This window comes from Enhydra lutris, unplaced genomic scaffold, assembly GCF_002288905.1.
Source record: "Enhydra lutris kenyoni isolate GAN:26980312 unplaced genomic scaffold, ASM228890v2 scaffoldscaffold41, whole genome shotgun sequence".
Taxonomy (NCBI): domain Eukaryota; kingdom Metazoa; phylum Chordata; class Mammalia; order Carnivora; family Mustelidae; genus Enhydra; species Enhydra lutris.
In genome coordinates this window covers 14,248,991-14,268,213 of record NW_019154125.1, presented here as the reverse complement: position 1 = coordinate 14,268,213, position 19,223 = coordinate 14,248,991, and the positions used below count along the sequence as shown (strand labels likewise).

Sequence of the window (19,223 nt, the reverse complement as noted above, 5' to 3'; positions counted from 1 at the left end):
ATTTGGTTTTCTATCATCTACTTATCTCAGTAGATAACAATTGAACGCTTCAATGATAGTGCTCCCCAAGTGCCAGACTCCCTAAAGATACTCATTAAAATGCAAATCTTTGGGTCCCTCCTTAGAAGTGTTAAATCAGAATCTTTGGGGAAAGAGAACTAGCCATCTTCATGGCCAAAAGCTCCCCAGGAAACTTTTTTACATATTATGGTTTGAGAACATCTGCTTTATTGTTAAGTAAGAAATAAACCTTGCAGTTTTTACTTCCTTATGCTCTTAAATCACCCCAACCAGAGATATTGTGATAAAGTATGCGTACTCAGGCATCAGTTACTGGAAAGAATCCAGGTGGGAAAAATACAAGTATAAAGTTATAATTTCAACCCTGAAGTTAGAAGAACTGGCTTGGCTATAGCACAGTGATAAATTCAGCTAGGTTGAAAATATTATTAACTTGATTACAAAAATATTATGTCAAGAAAATTAATATACCCACATAGTTCTAACAACACTGAATATTCTTAACTTCCAGTGATTTTGCCCTATGGAATAATCTAAATGCAACATAAATAATTTTAAATATAGAGCAATGTTAGTACCTGTAAGCCCCCTATCGTCATCTCTCACATCATTCTACTCTCTTCCCTTATAGTAGTTGCCATATTTTTATTACGTGTTTTACAGTTTTAACAGCTGGGTCTTTGTTTACTGATCGTCTGCAAGGTCAGACTATCTGCTATACCATAGCGGGGACCTGTGTATTTTGGTCTGGACTCAAAGCCAGCAAACTGCTAAGCAGACCACAGATAATAAATATCTGTTGAATAAATAAAATGAGTGTTTTAGACTTTGAAAATTTTTATCAGAGCTTAACCATGAAGTTGTAACTTTTCCTCTAAATACATGATTTTGTGGTATTTGTGGTATTACAAATAGGGAGATCCAGTGGCATAATGGTGAAAGCATGGATTTCATAGTCACAAGACCATGAATTTTTATTACATGCCTATTGCTTTGGCTATGGAATCCATAAAGAAAGTATTTAATTATTCTTTCAGTTTCTTCAACCATGAAGCTTTCTAAACAAATATAATATAAAGGACAACTAGATAAGTAGGACTACTTCCCAGATTCAGAAGGTAGTAAAAATATAGGTAGTGGAAAGAAGCAGAGAATTTCTGATTACAAGACCACTAACAAGTTTCCACTCCCATACTAATTATTCTTTAGTCTCCAAATGACTTTTCATGGCAATCTGCAATCCAACTAGATTATAATTTTAGAAACCTCACAGATAAGCATAAATACTCACAGAGTGTTCAAATTCTTGAGTTTTTTGAAGGCACTCCCAGGAATTTCTTGTATTCTGTTAAACCTCAAGTCTCTGGGAACATAAAAAAGAGAAATATTATAATACTTATGATTAATATTTATATGATATATTTATATAATATATTATATTATGTATTATATTACTAATATATAATATTTATGATTATTATTTCCAGAAGTCTAAAAACTAATTCTATTTTTATAACCAAATTATGGCACTGAAGGACTAACCACAAGACAGTATTAGGTACATTATGCATAATTGTTAGGTACATATGTTGTTTATAGCAGATTATGCATATCAGGTGCTAAATGCTAGTCTAAAGACACCAGAAAAGTGCAGCTAGTTACAGATCTCTTCAAAGTGTTAAAAGCAGTTACACCATTTCCATTTGTCATATTTGTATGGCACTAAAACAAATTCTGTATATGGCAACATGCCAATTGAGCATAATAAATTTGAACAATATTGATAGGTCAGATGTCACTTATCAATTCAACATAACACCATTACTTGGGTTTAGGCAAAATTATTATTAATTAGTTAATTTTTCTTAATAGTCCAGGAACATAACAGCCTTCTAAGGAAATATTAAAATACATTAAAAAAAAAATAGTGTAAGAGAGGCAGCCAACATTCTCTTTCATCAATTAATACATTACTTTATTCAGCATGTAAATTACTGAATGCCAACTACATTGCCACATTAAATAATAGGAACACAAAGATGAACAATATAAATGGTCCTTGCTACTGAGCAGGCACAGTTGAGTTGAAGATTACAAACAAATAATTACAGCACTAGTATATAAAGTATTAAAGTATATAAAGTATTAGTGGTACAATAGAGCAACAAACAAAATGTTCTGCACAGATAGCCAACCTAGGTATTGGTCTGCCTAGACCCTCTCTCAGTGAGAGAAGAACCCACTCCACTGCCTATAATTTTGGTGGAAATGTCAGTCATGTGCCCTTCAAGAGGGTGACTAAGACCAGACAACTGTCTCCTTGGACACACTCCTTGCATATGACTCAAGCAAAGCAAATTGGGGGCATTCATGAGCTGCTGAATAAAACAGTTATGCTCTGTGTTTGGGATCAGAGATTATGAAAAATGAGTTATCTATAAACATAAGTGTCCAGACTAGAAAATAAAGTCAACTAGAGACAAAAAGGCAAAAATATGGGAGAAGAAAACAAAGCCCTGCATCCACCTATGCCTGAGACCAAACTTACCTCCGACTTTTTAGTTATCTAGGCAATAAACTGTTATTTTGATAACTTTATTTGAGCTGAGTTTATATCACTAATGTAGGGATCACAGGAAAAAGATGAAAAAATTGTTCGGAAATATGAGACCCAAGGGCAATGATACTGGGAAAACTTTACAGAGCATTAGCGTGTCAGGAAACCAACAAACACAAAAGCAAAAACAAAAAACAAAATATGTACTTCCCCTCAACTAATTTCTCAAAATAAAATTTTTCACCATCATAAAAAGTATTACTATTTTAAAATACTCAACTCAAAAATCTTTATAAGATTACCTTTAAATTCTATCAGTTTATGTTTCTCTTGAGTTGACTTGGAAGGATATTGCAATTTTATAGGAGCTTTTTCAATTAAAATAATTCAATTAAATTCTGTCACCAAGAAAGAAAAAAGATGCACGACATTTTTTTAAAAGGTATTCAATCAAAATAACTCATTGTGACTATACGTCTTTGTAAGACGGAATGCACTGCTTAAACATCATACATTATTTGGTCTGTACTATATTTTTAAAAGAAACTTTATAAATTATATGAAATTCTCACTATAAACCTACAAGGTATAAAAGAAACTTTATAAATTATGTGAAATTCTCACTATAAACCTACAGGAGATAAAGTTATATAAATCCAAATACTATAGGCCCTTAGTTTCCCTTCAACACAGAAGCTTCAAATTACAGAAAGGACTGTCCTCTCACATCAAACCATAAATCCTAATAGTCCTCCCAAACTGAAGCTTCCAACAATACAAGAAGGGAGTAAATATAAAAAGATAAATCACTTTCTTTTTTTAAGGCTTTGAAATTTTTTAAAAAATTCAGAAAAGTACAAATAAGAAAAGAGTACTCTTTATTATCCATATCCAGAATTAACAACTGCTTTCACTTGATATAGTTACTTCTATTCACAGTTCCACACATTTTTATTTTGATTACACAAATCACATGTAAAAATATATTACAGGTGAAGTAAAAATCTCTTTTAACCACTACCTTAATTTTAGCTATGTCTCCTTCTCAAATATGCCTCTCTCCTGAGTGTGATGTTTCTCTTTAGACACACAAATGTACATAGGTATATGAATAAATGTAAGTAAAAAGTAAAATGTATACATATAAAAATATGAAAATAAACATAATAGAGGTAAATATAGAATATTTCATGTTTTTAAATTTACAGAAATGGAATTAAACTTTCTGTGGTTTTTAAAACTTCTCTTTTTCCCCCTCTACTGCATCTCTTCTAGGTCATTCTGTGACACATAAAGATCTAGATATTTATCTTCAACTGTTCTATAATATTTCACTATGCAGACACAGTTCTTTTATATATCCCCTTACTGACAGCTGTTTTGACTGTTATCAATTTTTTGCAACATTTACAAATAATATTTCAATAAACATGCATACATGTCTCCTTGTGCACCTGAAGAAATATTTCTCTGGAACATATTTAGAATTAGGATTGCTAGATCATAGTGTATGCACAGCTTCAGTTCTACAAAATGATGCCAACTCTGAATTCATTTTCAATTAAATAATACAGCAGTAATACATAATATATGTAATTAAAAATAATGCAAAAAGATGCTTGAACTAATCACCACATTTTAAATTTAAACTTTTCACTAATTGATTTAAGAGTAAAGGTGCTAGTTAGTATGACCAAAATTAGCAAGACAGGAAACAACGTGTGTTGGAGAGGATGTGGAGAAAGGGGAACCCTGTTACACTGTTGGTGACAATGCAAGTTGGTGCAGCCACTTTGGAGAACAGTGTGGAGATTCCTTAAGAAATTAAAAATAGAGTTTCCCTATGACCCTGCAATTGCACTACTGGGTATTTACCCCAAAGATACAGATGTAGTGAAAAGAAGGGCCATCTGTACCCCAATGTTCATAGCAGCAATGGCCATGGTCGTCAAGCTGTGGAAAGAACCAAGATGCCCTTCAATGGACGAATGAATAAGGAAGATGTGGTCCATATACAGTATGAAGTATTATGCCTCCATCAGAAAGGATGAATACCCAACTTTTGTAGCAACATGGACGGGACTGGAAGAGATTATGCTAAGTGAAATAAGTCAAGCAGAGAGAGTCAATTATAATATGGTTTCAATTATTTGTGGAGCATAACAAATAACACAGAGGACATGGGGAGATGGAGAGTAGAAGGGAGTTGAGGGAAATTGGAAGGGGAGGTGAACCATGAGAGACTATGGACTCTGAAAAACAATCTAAGGGTTTTGAAGGGGCAGGGTGGTGGGAGGTTGGGGGAGCCAGGTGGTGGATATTAAGGAGGGCACGTATTGCATGGAGCACTGGGTATGGTGCAAAAACAATGAATTCTGTTACGCTGAAAAGAAATTAAAAAAAAAAAAAGAGTAAAGGTGCTAAGTGTGTTGGTTATCAAAATTCCCTTTGTCTTCACTAACAAGCAAGACTAAGGTTTCCTGCCACAGAGTAGTGTGGCAAGTTGTCCACTGTCCCAAGGGTTATTTAGGGGGCAGTGAGATACATGACGCACAGTTCTCACTGCTCAGGTAGCCACAGAGAAGCAGCTTTCCAGAAAAGCAAAGCACACTTAAAGAAACCCAAAGATTATTTCCCCCTTGACTTAAAACTCTTATAAGACATATTTAGATGCACCAAAGTTAGCATGTTAACATTCATGTTCTTTGTCAGTATATTCTACCACATAAACTTGTGTAGTTTGGTAGATTATAAACTAAAACTCTAAGGAAAGACTTCCCTTCCTAGTTTTGTTTTTGTTTTTTCATTTTTTTTTAAGATTTTTTATTTATTTATTTGACAGACAGAGGCCACAAGTAGGCAGAGAGTCAGGCAGAGAGAGAGAGAGAGAGAGAGAAGTAGGCTCCCTGCTGAGCAGAGAGCCCGACGTGGGGCCCGATCCCAGGACCCTGGGATCATGACCTGAGCCAAAGGCAGAGGCTTTAACCCACTGAGCCACCCAGACGCCCCTTCCCTTCCTAGTTTTAATTGCTGCATTTTAGAATTGCATATGGGGCATTACACGATACATTGCTGAAAGTAGTATTTACCATACCTTTTCATGAAATTACACTAAAAGATCATCTGAATTCAAATTACCACCAAATTTGGATCATACTACCTTCTGTGTAAATAAGTTTATCCAAAAATAATTATTTATTTTCCCATATTGCCTCTATTACATTCAAGATGGATCACTAAAATTTCACCCACACAAAATTTGTCATATATATAAAACTTCACATAGCATTATTTGTAGCATTACTTTTTCATCCTTTGCATAGAGTTAAAATTGAATTTTTATATATCCTGCACAATTCATCCCTTTATGATATATGTAATATTGATAAAATAATATTCATAAAAATAATTATTATTTAGCACAATTTTCATCCCATTCACTTTTCACTGGAATTCAATTTGGAAGCAACTTTAGGAAAGGCACCAAGATGAAAACTGAGCTCATGGTGCTTACTGGCAGTGGTCAACATGAGTTTGTCTGTTTATCTGTCTGTCTGGCCTGCCTGCCTCCAGCTCAAGTTGTTAAAGCTGAAGAAGAAATGTTTAATGATTTTTATGGTGAGAAATTTGGAATTGATGTTTTTAACCAATAAGAGATGGGTTTTAGTTCATATTTAATCCAAAAGATTCTCCTTCCAAAATGAGTTTAAATGATTCCCCCATTGTACACAGAGGGCAGAGAACAAGCATGGACAGACAGCAAGGTGAACTAGGCTTAAACAAATTAGCATAGCTCAAGATCATGTTATTTAGTTCCTTCATGGAACAGGGCACACCACGCCCACATCACCGCCCATTACACACCTTCTGGGTGGGTTAGATGGAGCTATACTATGTCTGTGTGGAAAAATCCAGAGAAAGATCTCACAGAGTGATAGAGATGTTAGACCTTTCCCAGAGGCCTGAGGTTCCCAGTATATTTTATATATGCCAGACATAGGGCATATTTTTTGAAAACATTAAACAAGTGGGTATTTAAACATAAAAAATAAAATTGTAATTTGTCCACAGATGATAGTCCAATTTAAGTTATAAGACAAATGCAATGCTCTTAAAAAACACTATCAGCCTTCCCCTTGACTGAATGCATAGGTCATTAGGAGATAATATCAAAATCTAAATTTGAGATCTTGAACGTAAGACCCAAGCTACACAGATCATCTGGTCCCACTGTAGTGTGGGTCCTCCTAATAGTACCCTAGTTTGAGATGGTCTACAGGTTTATTGTGAGCAGATGCCTGAGCTAAGGGGGCCCATGCCTAGCCATTTTAGCTAAGAACCTGGCACTGAGAGAGCAAAACAAATAAGGAAAACTCTCAGAGAGCACCAACTTAACAGGCTGATTTCTGTCTGAGTGTGCTACTTGTTTCCTCATAAGTGAAAAATATTCATTCTGGCAGAAAGCCTATCTTCATGAAAAAAAGATCAAGCAGATCTGTACTTGAGCCAAAAGCATTCTTGTTGAAGGCGGGGATGCAACTAAGTCACTGTAAAGTCAAAAGCATAAAACTGTAGAAATAACATAAGCAGGATCTTGTCTTCCCTGGATTCCAGGAAGGGCAGGAGGGAGTAAGATAACTTCTGATAGCCCGGCCATCATCTCTCCCAGGAGCACACACCTGTGCACTCCTTCCTCTGTTCGGTCTCTGGAATCGAAGCCATTTGCATGCTCTGCTCCCTGCAGCCAGGTTCCCTATTGTTCTGATCCTAACTGCTAGAGCTGTCCCAGCCTCCATCTCCTTTCTCAACTGCTGTCCCTTGTGCCATCTCCTCATCCATGGGTTCTAAACTGTCCAGACCTTGGAAGCAGGGGAAGAATGTAACAGATCTCTCCACAACTTCACCTACTGCCCTAAAACATCTTTCTCTTTCAATCTTACAGCTCTTTCAGAATAGGAATTGGAAAAACATTTTCCAGGTGAGGAAGAGCAGCTGGAGGACACCACTGAATGCATGGCTTGCCTGATTTCCAATCATGTTCTTTGGTTCTCTCTGATATCAGGTTGATTTTCTGCCTACCAAGGGTCAAGCAGCCAGAGCTTGAGTCTATCTTCTGTTGCTGTTTGTCTGGCTTGATGTTAACTTGTTATGAAGGGTAATTTATGTCAACTTAACTAAACCATGGTACCCAGATTTTGGTCAAACACCAGTCTAGATATTGCTGTGAAGGTATATTTTTATATGTGATTAACACCAAAATCAGTAAACTTTGAAAAAGCAGATACCCTCCCTAATGTGAACCCTAAAATGATCATCTGATCGCTTAAATTCTTTAAGAGGAAAAGACTGAAGTGTTTGAGAAAGGGAGAATTCTGCCTCCAATGCCCTTCACAACTGAGCTGCAAATCAACTCTTCCCTGGGTCTCCAGCCTGCCAGCCTCCTCTTCAAAATTCAGACTTGCTAGCCCCCACAAAAGCATGAGCCAATTCCTTAAAATGAATCCTTCTCTCTTTTCTCTTGCTCTGTTTTAGAAAGAGCCTAATGATTTCCTCATTAAACCCTACCACACCCAATATGACCCTGACAAAAGTGGAAATGACCGTGTTCATTCATTCCTTCATTCAGTGTAGTTCTTTGGAAGACATGGCTCACACTTGGCCAAGCATCATCCTTTCTAAGCGAGAGGCAAGTAGTTTCAGTGAATGAAACAGCCGGGGTAAGAAAGGGTTGAACCCCTGGCCAGGGAGGCTTAACCAAGTTTTCCAAACCTGTATGGAATATGCACAGTCACCGAAGGGCCTCCCAAGTTCAGATCTGCATCTCAGAATTCTCTGAGGAGGGCAGCTCTGAGGAGTCTTAACCCTGACAGGTGCTACTTCAGTGAAAATCATCACTAGCTGTACGGAGACCACCAAGTGAAGAATACAAGAAAGACAGGGCTGGTCTCATGTGAACATTGCCTGGGGTTGGTGCTGGGTAGATAGTACTGGCATTTTTCCTTTTTTTTTTTTTCCCCACATTCGATACTTATCTACATATCTTCAATAATGGCTAAAGTATCTATACATCAATCACAACACTATAAAGACTTCAAAGAAGATATTAGAACAACCTTATAATAGTTTCTCAATCTACCTTCTTTATTTTGCTCTTCAATGAAATTTCCAGCCTAGCTCCACACTATTTTCCAGAAATGGATTATAATCACTTCTCAAACTATGAATTAAACCAAGCCGGACTTGTTCACAAAATCCCCAGGATGAAGAAATCAATTAAACAATAGGTCTTAAAGCACTGAGAGCCATCAGGTGCTCACAGAAAGTTAAAATTGGAAGGTAACAGGGGAACACACACAAAGACTTAGGTTATGCTTTTCTCTAATATCCCAGTTTCTTACAAGGAACAAGTATGCTATTATAATCTTGAAGAACTTGAACTTTTTTTAAAAAAAGTAGTCTTACAGAATAATTAGTCCAACCTCTGACTCTATGTGTAAGACAAGAGGGAAAAGCAAAAGGGAGAGGAAAGAAGTGGAATATAAGTACATATTCATCTTGGCTAAATCTTAACACTACATTTTCAAGGCAGTTGTTAATATGTTGATTTCAGAATTGGAACTCTTCATTCAAAACATTTCACTCACCTCAAAGCAAAACAAGTGGCCATGGGGAATGGCTCTCAAGTGTGTCTGCTTACAAAGCAGGCACTGTCTACAGACTCCCACCTAACCTTAAACTCCTCCTGAGGAAAATGGGCCCAGGACAATGGAAGGGCACATTCATCATCTGCCAGCCACTGAGGACCAGAGGTTGTATCAGAAAACAGTCTTCCTGATTTTCATTTTATTATAATTTCCACCTCATTATCCTAAACCAAATTCCCACTTCCCTCAGACAGGGCAGTTAGCATTTCATTTAAATCCTTTGTCTTCCAGAGGTTACGTGGTTAGAATTAACAAATACCCCATGCTTGCACAAATGAGCTAACAATGAAAATGTCAATGGAAGGTGTGAACCAGTCCAAGGTAAGTCAATATGAACGTTGAGTGTCCAGCTGCATCACTGAGGTCATTAAAAGCATCCAAATAGGGGCCTCTGGGTGGCTCAGTGGGTTAAGCCTCTGCCTTCGGCTCAGATCATGATCTCAGGGTCCTGGGATCAAGTCCCGCATCAGGCTCTCTGCTTGGCAGGGAGACTGCTTCTCCCTCTCTCTCTCTGCCTGCCTCTCTGCCTACTTGTGATCTCTGTCAAATAAATAAATAAAATCTTAAAAAAAAAGCATCCAAATATAAAAGAAAGCATTATAATTTTGAAGCATGGCGTTCCTGTCTGTGGAAACCTAAAGAAAACAGACAACCTGACAAAATAGTTCCAGAATTTTTTCTTTCTTTGTGTACATGGTCCTTCCAGCAGATGTCACTAAAGAGCAGGCCACTCTTCTAGGTCAAAGAAATGATTTCAAGGGAGATGAGGTGGTTTAATATGTCCTAAATTTCACAGTACCAGGAGGACTAGACTATAGGCTGAATAGTGTTCCCTGAATCCCATTCACTTGCATGTGAAAATAGCAGTCAGCAGCAAAGCTTTACTCTGAGGTGCTAATATACCACATTGCATAAAATAATGTTTTTTGATACAACAGTTGGGTATTTATCTTTTCTGATAGAGGCATAATACTCCATAGTGTATATGGACCACATCTTCCTTATCCATTTGTCTGTCAATCTGAGGGTTTTGAAGGGGCAGGGGGTGGGAGGTTGGAGGAGCCAGGTGGTAGGTATTATGGAGGGCACGTATTGCATGGAGTACTGGGTATGGCGCATAAACAATGAATTCTGTTACACTGAAAAGAAATTAAATAAAAATAATAATAATAATGTTTTTTGGAGAATAAGAAGCTGTGACTGAATCTTCACATAAAACTCAAATGTAACCTCTTGAATGTAAAGACATTGCTAACTTTGTCATTTGAGTGAAAACGTATTTCAAAATAATAAGATTTAACTTTTTAAATTAATTACTTAACATAATTCATACTATTAGGATCATTATAATACTATGCAACAATATTAACATTTCTGTCCCCTCTTTTCATGTTAAGCATGGCTTATCCGAATGCCCCTGTGCTTGGGAGAGTGGCCAACAGCATTAGATCCTGCTAGACAAGTATGCCACATGAACAAATAAATACAGTCTGAAAGAATATTACAGAATTCCTGAGATCAGACTTGGTTATGTTTTTATCTTGGATTACATTTATCTTGTTTGTCCTTCCCGCTTCCTACTATTAGGTTGCTACTTTGTTCTGGGATTGTTAGAAAGATCTCCCTTGACCTGGTTCTCCACCATGTATTTGATGACCAAGGGCTTGTCAGGGGTGAGATTCATTTCCGGGATGCACTGTGCCACAGGATAAAGCTGATCTTGTTTGCATGTCACTTATCTAGCTCCATACCTCCCCACACCTCCCCGTCTGTCCTTAGGCACACTGGAGTGAAATGGGCCAAACTTTTTAATCACATATTGGTCACACTGTTTCATAACTCTACATGTGTGCACTTGCTGTTCCTTTGTTTGGAATGTCCTGTCTTTTCTTTATCACATGCTCAAGTATTCTCCATGACAACATGCAAATATCACCCCCATGATAAAACTACCTTTGAAGCATCCTCACAGTTGGTCAGAAGGAAGCACACATAGGAAGTAATAGCAGCTCTGTCACCTGCACTAGCTACTTGGGTGTCCCTCATCATCAATATCAACTGCCTTCCATGATGTAATGTTGGCATGACCCTCCAAATCCATCCTTTATTTCCTCAGGGAAACATTCCTTGACAACTTCTCTCTGGGGTCCTATGTGATCCTTCAAGGCGTTTGCAGTGGGAGGCAGTTTAGCGTTGTGGTTTGAAGTGCAGGCTTCAGAACCAAAGAAGCACACTGAATTTGGTCTTGGCCACTCCCCAGCCATGTGACTTTCGACAGGCCCATAATCTCTCTAGGGTTCCTCATCATAAAATGTTGATGATATTACTCAGCCTATTGTATTAAATATCATAATTCACCCAAACCATTTACAGTAGTGCTTAGCATGTGGTAAATGCTAGTAGTTGTAACATTACCACCGTCAATATAAATTCTGTTATTATAGCATTTTAAATACAACATTGTAATTTTCTAATTATAGGGTCTGTGCTTCCCACCCAACACAGCTAAATTGGGAGCTTCTTAAGAGCAGGAAATATGTCTAAGTCATCTTTGTATACATAGCATAAAGTTTGCATCTTGAGCATAAGTACTGAGACAGAGCATTTAATAACAATTATCACAACAATAATAATAGTGGGATAAATCAGCTATGGTTCACAATAGGCAATATAGGAAATACTAGAAATATAAAACAAATGAAAAGTGAGGTTTCAGTTCAATTGCATATAAGACACTCATCAATAAATGAAAAATCAACTTTTCTAAATATTAGTGAAAACACTCTTATTCAAAACCCATTTTTCAGAAAGAAAAAAGAAATTCAGTTAACTTAATGTATAGTTATTCCTCTGTGAAACTGGACACTGACATTTGCAATTTTGTACCTGGGAGTCACACATAAGATTGGCCTGATTATTGAGAAATGTGACCTGTATGCTACAATGACAGGAAATCAAATCTCCATACACAACTACTTCATTCCTATAACTATCAGAGAAGCTGACAAAGATATTAGATTTTTCGATAGCCTCAACTTCTCAAATATGTGAAGTCTTTTTGGAAAATACATTTCTGTCTATAATTTTAGTAAATTATTTAACACTTTTGCTTCTATCTCCCATACCAAGATTTGCATGCCAATGATAATAACTGGAGGAAAAAAATCTAATTTTATTTCAAAAAGAAATAAGTCTCTGTATTTAGTATTTTTGTTGCATTTATTTGTCAGCTCACTAAAGGTGACTTTCTCCTTTATCATTTCATTCAAATTATCCTGGCCCAGGCCATCTATGCACTCTTGATAGATAAAGTCAATGAATGTGTTTGAGTCATCATTTTACTTTGTCTTTTGGTGGCATTTGATAATGTTAACTCCCTTCCTCTTTAAGCCCTCCTGGATTTTCTCCTTTCTCTCCTAATAGACTGTCATAGACTCCTTTTCCATATCAGGTTCTTTTTGTTTGCCTCTTAAACACTGATGTCTCCAAGGCTGTGCTTTCAGCCCTCTTCTTTCCTCCCTTAACCTTCTCAAGCAATCTTATCCACTATTTTGGTTGCATGAAACTAAGTAAAAGCAAAGAAACGTGAATTATATATGAATAACATGTATGTGCATATACACATATACATTCATATATATAAAAACACACATTCCAAATCTCTACCTTTTTCTTAGATATCTACCACATTCTCCAAGCCTGACATTAATCCAGCCACTTGATCTCCCTAAGAGATAAAGGTTCCAAAGTCACCTCAACTTTCCCCAAAGCCTTGTTCCTAATATCCACCCAGACACAAAATCACAGACCTAAGAACACATTTGTATAGCTATCAAGTCCCCTCTAAGTCTTACCCCAGGCTATTTCTACACCCACATCATCACCATCCAGACAATCTATATGCTCATGGACTCGCTACATGCCCCTTGCACGCAGCTGTGTAGGATTTCTGTAGGAAAGCAATCATTTTTGTTTTGTTGTTGATTTATTTTAACCTTCTCAGTTTAAAATCTTTCAGTGGCTCTCCACTGTCAGCAGAGCCGAACGGTAACTGCTTGTATTGGTATATGAAGCCTTCCCTGATTCCCCTACTTCCCAGCCTTTCACCTGTGAATACTTCTGGCACCCTATGTTTTAGCCATGCCAAAGTACTTTCAATCTCTAGAACACTTCAAAATGTATCATACTTTTATGGCTTTTGGTGTGTTGTTCTTTCTTTCTAGAATTTCTTCTCACCATCCAACCTAGAAAAAAAAAAATCCATCTTCGAGCATTATGCTTAATAGTGATCTCTTCTATAAAGCCATGAACCTCATTTAAAAACCTACTCATTACAATTGCATCAAAAAGAATAAAATACCTAGGAATAAATTTAACCAAGGATGTAAAAGATCTCTACACTGGAAACTATAAGATATTGATGAAAGAAACTGAAGATGTTACACAAATGGAAAAAACTCTTCACTTATCAATTGGAAGAATATTGTTAAAATGTCCGTACTACTCAAAGAAATCTTCAGATTTAATGCAATCCCTATGAAAATTTCAATGGCATTATTCACAGAAATAGAACATATAATTCTAAAATTTATAGGGGACTACAAAAGACCTCAAATAGCAAAAGTGATCTTGAGAAAGAAGAACAAAAAACCAGAGGCATCACACCTCCTAATTTCAAGCTATATTATAAAGTTGTTATATTATAGCAATCGAAACAGTATGGTACCAGCATAAAAATAGAGACTGAGATCAATGCAACAGAACAGACAGCCCAACAATAAACCACCACATATGTGGTCAATTAATTTATGACAAAGAAGTCAAGAATATACAGCGGGGAAAGGGTATTCTCTTTAATAAGTGGCATTGGGAAAACTGGACAGCCACATGCCAAAGAATGAAACTGGACTATTATCTTACACCATACACAAAAATTAACTCAAAATGGGTTAAAGACTTGAATTTAAGATTTGAAACCATAAAACTCCTAGAAGAAAACATAGGCAGTGAGCTCCTTGACATTGGTCTTGGTGATGATTTTTTTTGGATTTGAAACCAAAATCAAAACAACAAATGCAAAACTAAGTAAATGGGATATATCAAACTAAAAAGCTTATGTACTGGATAGGAAACCATTAATAAAATGGAAAGGCAACCTATTTATTGAATAGGAGAAAATATTTTCAAGTCTATCTCTGATAAGGGCTAATATCCAAAATATACAAAGAACTACAACTCAATACAAAAAAAAAAAAAATTAACAGTGCAACTAAAAAAAATGGGCAGGTGATCTGAATACTTTCCCAAAGAGGACATAGAAATGGCCAATTAGTATATTAAAAAGTGCTCAATATCACTAATCATCAGAGAAATGCAAATCAAAAATACAGTTAGATATCACCTCACACCTGTTAGAATGGCTATTATGGAAGAATAAGAAGGAAGGGAAGGGGGTGGAGGAGGGAATGGGAATGGGAAGGAGAAAAGAGAAGGAGAAGAAGAGGAAGAAGAAGGAGGAGGAGGAGAAGGAGGGGGAGGGGGAGAAGAAAAAGAAACATTGTTGGAAAATATAACCCTTGTTCACTGTTGGTGGGACTGTAAATTGCTGCAGCTACTATGGAAGACAGTATGGAGTTTCCTCAAAAAATAAAAATAAAACTACCACTTAATTTAATAATTCCACTTGTAGGTATTTATCTGAAGGAAACAAAACATTAATTGGAAAGATATGTGTGCCCCCATGTTCACTGCAGTGTTATTTATAAGAGCCAAAACTTGGAAGCAACCTAATAGTCCATGAATGGATGAACAGATTTTTAAAATGTGGTATATACAATGAAATATTATTCGGTCATAAAAAAGAAGGAAATCTGTATTTGCAACAACATGGATGGACCTTGAAGTCATATACTGAGTGAAATAAGTCAGACAAAGAAAGAAAAATACTTAAATGTGGATCCAAAGAAGAAAAAAAAAAAAAAGAAGGAAAGCTCAACTGTGCCCTTGGTGTACATTTTCCCCTTCCTTAGCTACTATTCTGTAAGCATCTGCAACACAGCCCACAGGTTCTGTTCCAGGCACTGAGCATGGTCACTAAGATGTAATTTGGTTCAACAAAGAGGTGAAAGAATGAGTGCATTACACTCCTAAAAGTTCTAAAACATACCTTTCGCAAAAACGAAGTATTTTTTCCCTGTGTTATCCCTACTAAATTTACACACAATGAAAACTGAAAAAAGAATATTTATTTAACTTACAGAAAAATGGTTTGTCCTCTTTTCTTTACCAATCTGCTCTTTTCATGACTGGTTTTCTGTAATGGTATTTTTGTATTATCATTCACCGCACAGTGAGATCAGTGTAACTTCTCATCCAAAGAGCTTAATAAATGTCTATGACCTCACTACATTATAGAATAGGATAGCAAGACAGAAAAATCAACATGCTGAGAAAGTGGCCACAATAGCACGACTGGTTGAAAGAGCAACTTCAATTCCTCTCACTAAAAACACACAAAGAGGAGGGGGCATCTTTTTTGAAAACTACTTGCGCTAGAGAGATGCTCAGAATTAGTGTACAGCATATGGCTACATTACATATTTGCTCATTCCGTGGCAAAGCCTTTTGTTTTAAGGCTCAGAAATGGGTTTTCACAAATCTGCTTCCATCTGTATTCCATGCCTGTAAATCATCCTGTTTGAACAGGTTGACAACATATTTGAGCCCTTGGGTGAGATTCTGCCTCTAACATAGCTGAATCCCAGACTGAGAGTCATTGGACTATCCATTTTTGTGTCACAGGTAGGAATTATTGTGTCAACCTCAGAAAGCTTACCAACATTGTGGAAGCTTAAAAGAAGGACCAACCAGCTGAGTATTATAGTGAACATTATCTACTTCCACCAGTTTTTACCATAATACAAAATCTTATTTCCAATGAATTATCATGTTAGTAATACAACAGGCTAAAAGAAGAATTTTACTCTTGCAGGAAGAATTTTACTCAACCTACTTCTTTCTATAGTATCTGTAACTTATTTGTACAAATGTATATTGACTGCTGGTGTTATATTTCAATTTATGATACAGATCATAATTCATGTCACAAAATTCTCTAACCCCATAACATACACAATTTGAACATTTTTTATCATTAACATTCTCTCATTAAAATAATACGTTAACAATATTATCTTCTATTAAAAAATTATTCTTCCTTTAAGTGGCATGAGAGATAAAGATTGAAATTTATTCTTTATCAAATGTCTCAGATATTTCTAGAAATATTACATGATCAGAAAATCCATAAACTCCTAAGTGTTCTTACATAAAACAAATGACCAACAAACATTGGTTGAGGAATGATTCATGTATGTATGTATGTAAGGACAAATGCATGAATAGATGGATAGATGTGAGCTCTTTCAAAAAGACAATGAATACAAAGTAAAACAAATATTATGAAAAATAAATAATATGGTAGCCCACACACTGAAGACACTCAGAAGCTGTATGATAAAAAAGAATGAATGATGTGAATGAATACATAAAATATCAACTTATTTTATCCCTCAGGTTAACCAAAAAACAATCTGTTGGAAGAAATCTGTCAATCATGTATTTCAATCCAGATTTAGAAAATAAAGAAAAAAAGTCTATAAAAATTCATAGAATTAACTAGAAAAGAGACTAGGTATCAGATCCTCTGACTTTGATTAAAGTGATTTTCCATTAGAATACATATTGTTTTCTTCCAGTACAAAAATGAAAAAAATGGTTCTATTTTCAGAGAAACTTTTTTTAATGAGCAAAAGAATACTATACAATTTGTTGTAGCTTCTAGTCAGCAGTTTCATTTTATGACTGCAATGATGGAATGATTATAATTGCTTAGTTAGGCTTTGGAAACATTTTTAACTTCTTAGGCAATTTATAATTTATGGCATCCTTTAATCTCTTGATTAGAAGATGGTTGCTTAAACTTTTCAGAGCAACTTCAGAGTTTCAAATGTGCTACAGATTGGCAGGAATTTATTACATAAGTGCGTGCACAGATAAGCACTACACATACTCATAAAGTTAGATTAAATTCCTAATTTCATTAACCAAAGATTATAAAGTAACTATCAAGAGCAAAATGGCCATGCTGGGCAGGAGTAAATTTAGCTTAGATTTCCTGAACTTAAGAATCCAAAACAGAGACATGCTAATCTAAGGGATGAATTTTTAACCATTTACAAAATATTTTTACTCACACACACATACATGCACACAGAGAATACCTCCATGAACACCTAAGAACACAGAATATGTTACACTTCTCCATATCTTCCCTAAGTCCATAAATGCATTTATGAACAATGAAGTAATGCCATTATGATTTATGATTCTTATGATAAATCGTGTTTTTATTTTTAATCATTTTTAAATTTGCTGATAAAGTATGATGCACTAGAAAGAGCACTGGGTTTTAGATTAAAGTCTACTGCTAACTAGCTGCATGCCACTGGCAATTTCTTTAACCTCTATGAAAAACTGAGTGAAGTGTCTTCATTTGGAGAAAGATGAAATTTATTTACCTCTGTACTAAGTAACACTCTTACCAAATCTAATAATTAAGTATAAAATCCTCATTAGTCTGTATTTGCATAATAATTGTTATCAGTCTGTATGAGGCTAATAATTATAGTACTGGAAATCCATATGTACCAAACAAAATTCTTTTTTCTTAGGAGTTAAATTTGCAATAAAACCTAAGAAGTTTTCTCCTTTCATAGCCTTCCAGAAATTACAACAGAGACCTGTGTAGTGTCACACTGTTTACCAAATCTTATTTATTTATTTTTTTATTTATTTATATCTGTGTTCTTTATTTTTTAACATTTTTAATTATAATATATCATTTGTTTCAGAATTACAGATCTGTGATCCATCAGTCTTACACAACACCCAGCATTCATCACAACACATACCCTCCCCAGTGTTCATCACCTATCAACCCCATCCCCCAACCCCATCCCCTCCAGCAACCCTGTGTTTGTTTCCTAAGATTAAGAGTCTCTTACGTTTTGTCTCCCTCTCTGGTTTTCTCTTGTTTTTTTTTTTTTTTTTTTTTTTTCCTCTCTTATCCTATAATCCTTTATCTTGTTTCTTAAATTCCACATATCAGTGAGATCATATGATAATTGTCTTCTCTTATTAACTTATTTTGCTTAGCATAATATTCTCTACTTCCACCTACGTCATTGCAAATGGCAATATTTCATCTTTTTGATGGCTGTGTAATATTCTATTGTATATATCTACCACGTTTTTTATCCATTCATCTGTCAATGGGCATCTGGGCTCTTTCCATAGTTGGGCTATTGTGGACATTACTGCTATAAACATTGGGATGCAGGTGCCTCTTCAGATCACTACATTGTATCTTTGGGGTAAATACACAGTACTACAATGTCTAGATCATAGGGTAGCTCTAGTTTCAACTTTTTGAGGAATCTCCGTACTGTTTTCCAGAGTGGCTACACAAGCTTGAATTCCCACCAACAGTGTAGGAGGGTTTCCATTTTTCCTCCTCCTCACCAACATCTGTTGTTTCCTGATTTGTTAATTTTAGCCGTTCTGACTGGTATGAGGTGATATCTCATTGTGGTTTTGATTTGTATTTCCCTGATGCCGAGTGGTGATGTTGAGCACTTTTTCATGTGTCTGTTGGCCATTTGGATGTCTTCTTTGAAGAAATGTCTGTTCATATCTTCTGCCCATTTCTTGATTGGATTATTTGTTTTTTGGGTGTTGAGTTTGGTATGTTCTTTATAGATTTTGGATACTAGCCCTTTATGTTATATGTTGTTTGCAAATATCTTCTCCCATTCTGTCAGTTGTCTTTTGGCTTTGTTGACTGTTTGTTATGCAAATGCTTTTTACCTTGGTGAAGTCCC

General features: G+C 35.8%; 1 protein-coding gene across 1 annotated transcript in view; it reads right to left on the bottom strand.

Annotated features, from left to right (window-relative positions):
- Positions 1-19,223, bottom strand: part of LOC111155452 (peroxidasin like) — a 446,194-nt gene that overhangs the window by 285,255 nt on the left and 141,716 nt on the right. Inside the window, exon 2 of the mRNA XM_022515616.1 lies at positions 1,313-1,384. Within this exon, the coding sequence (XP_022371324.1) occupies positions 1,313-1,384 (72 nt within the window). The remainder of the gene's footprint in view (positions 1-1,312; positions 1,385-19,223) is intronic.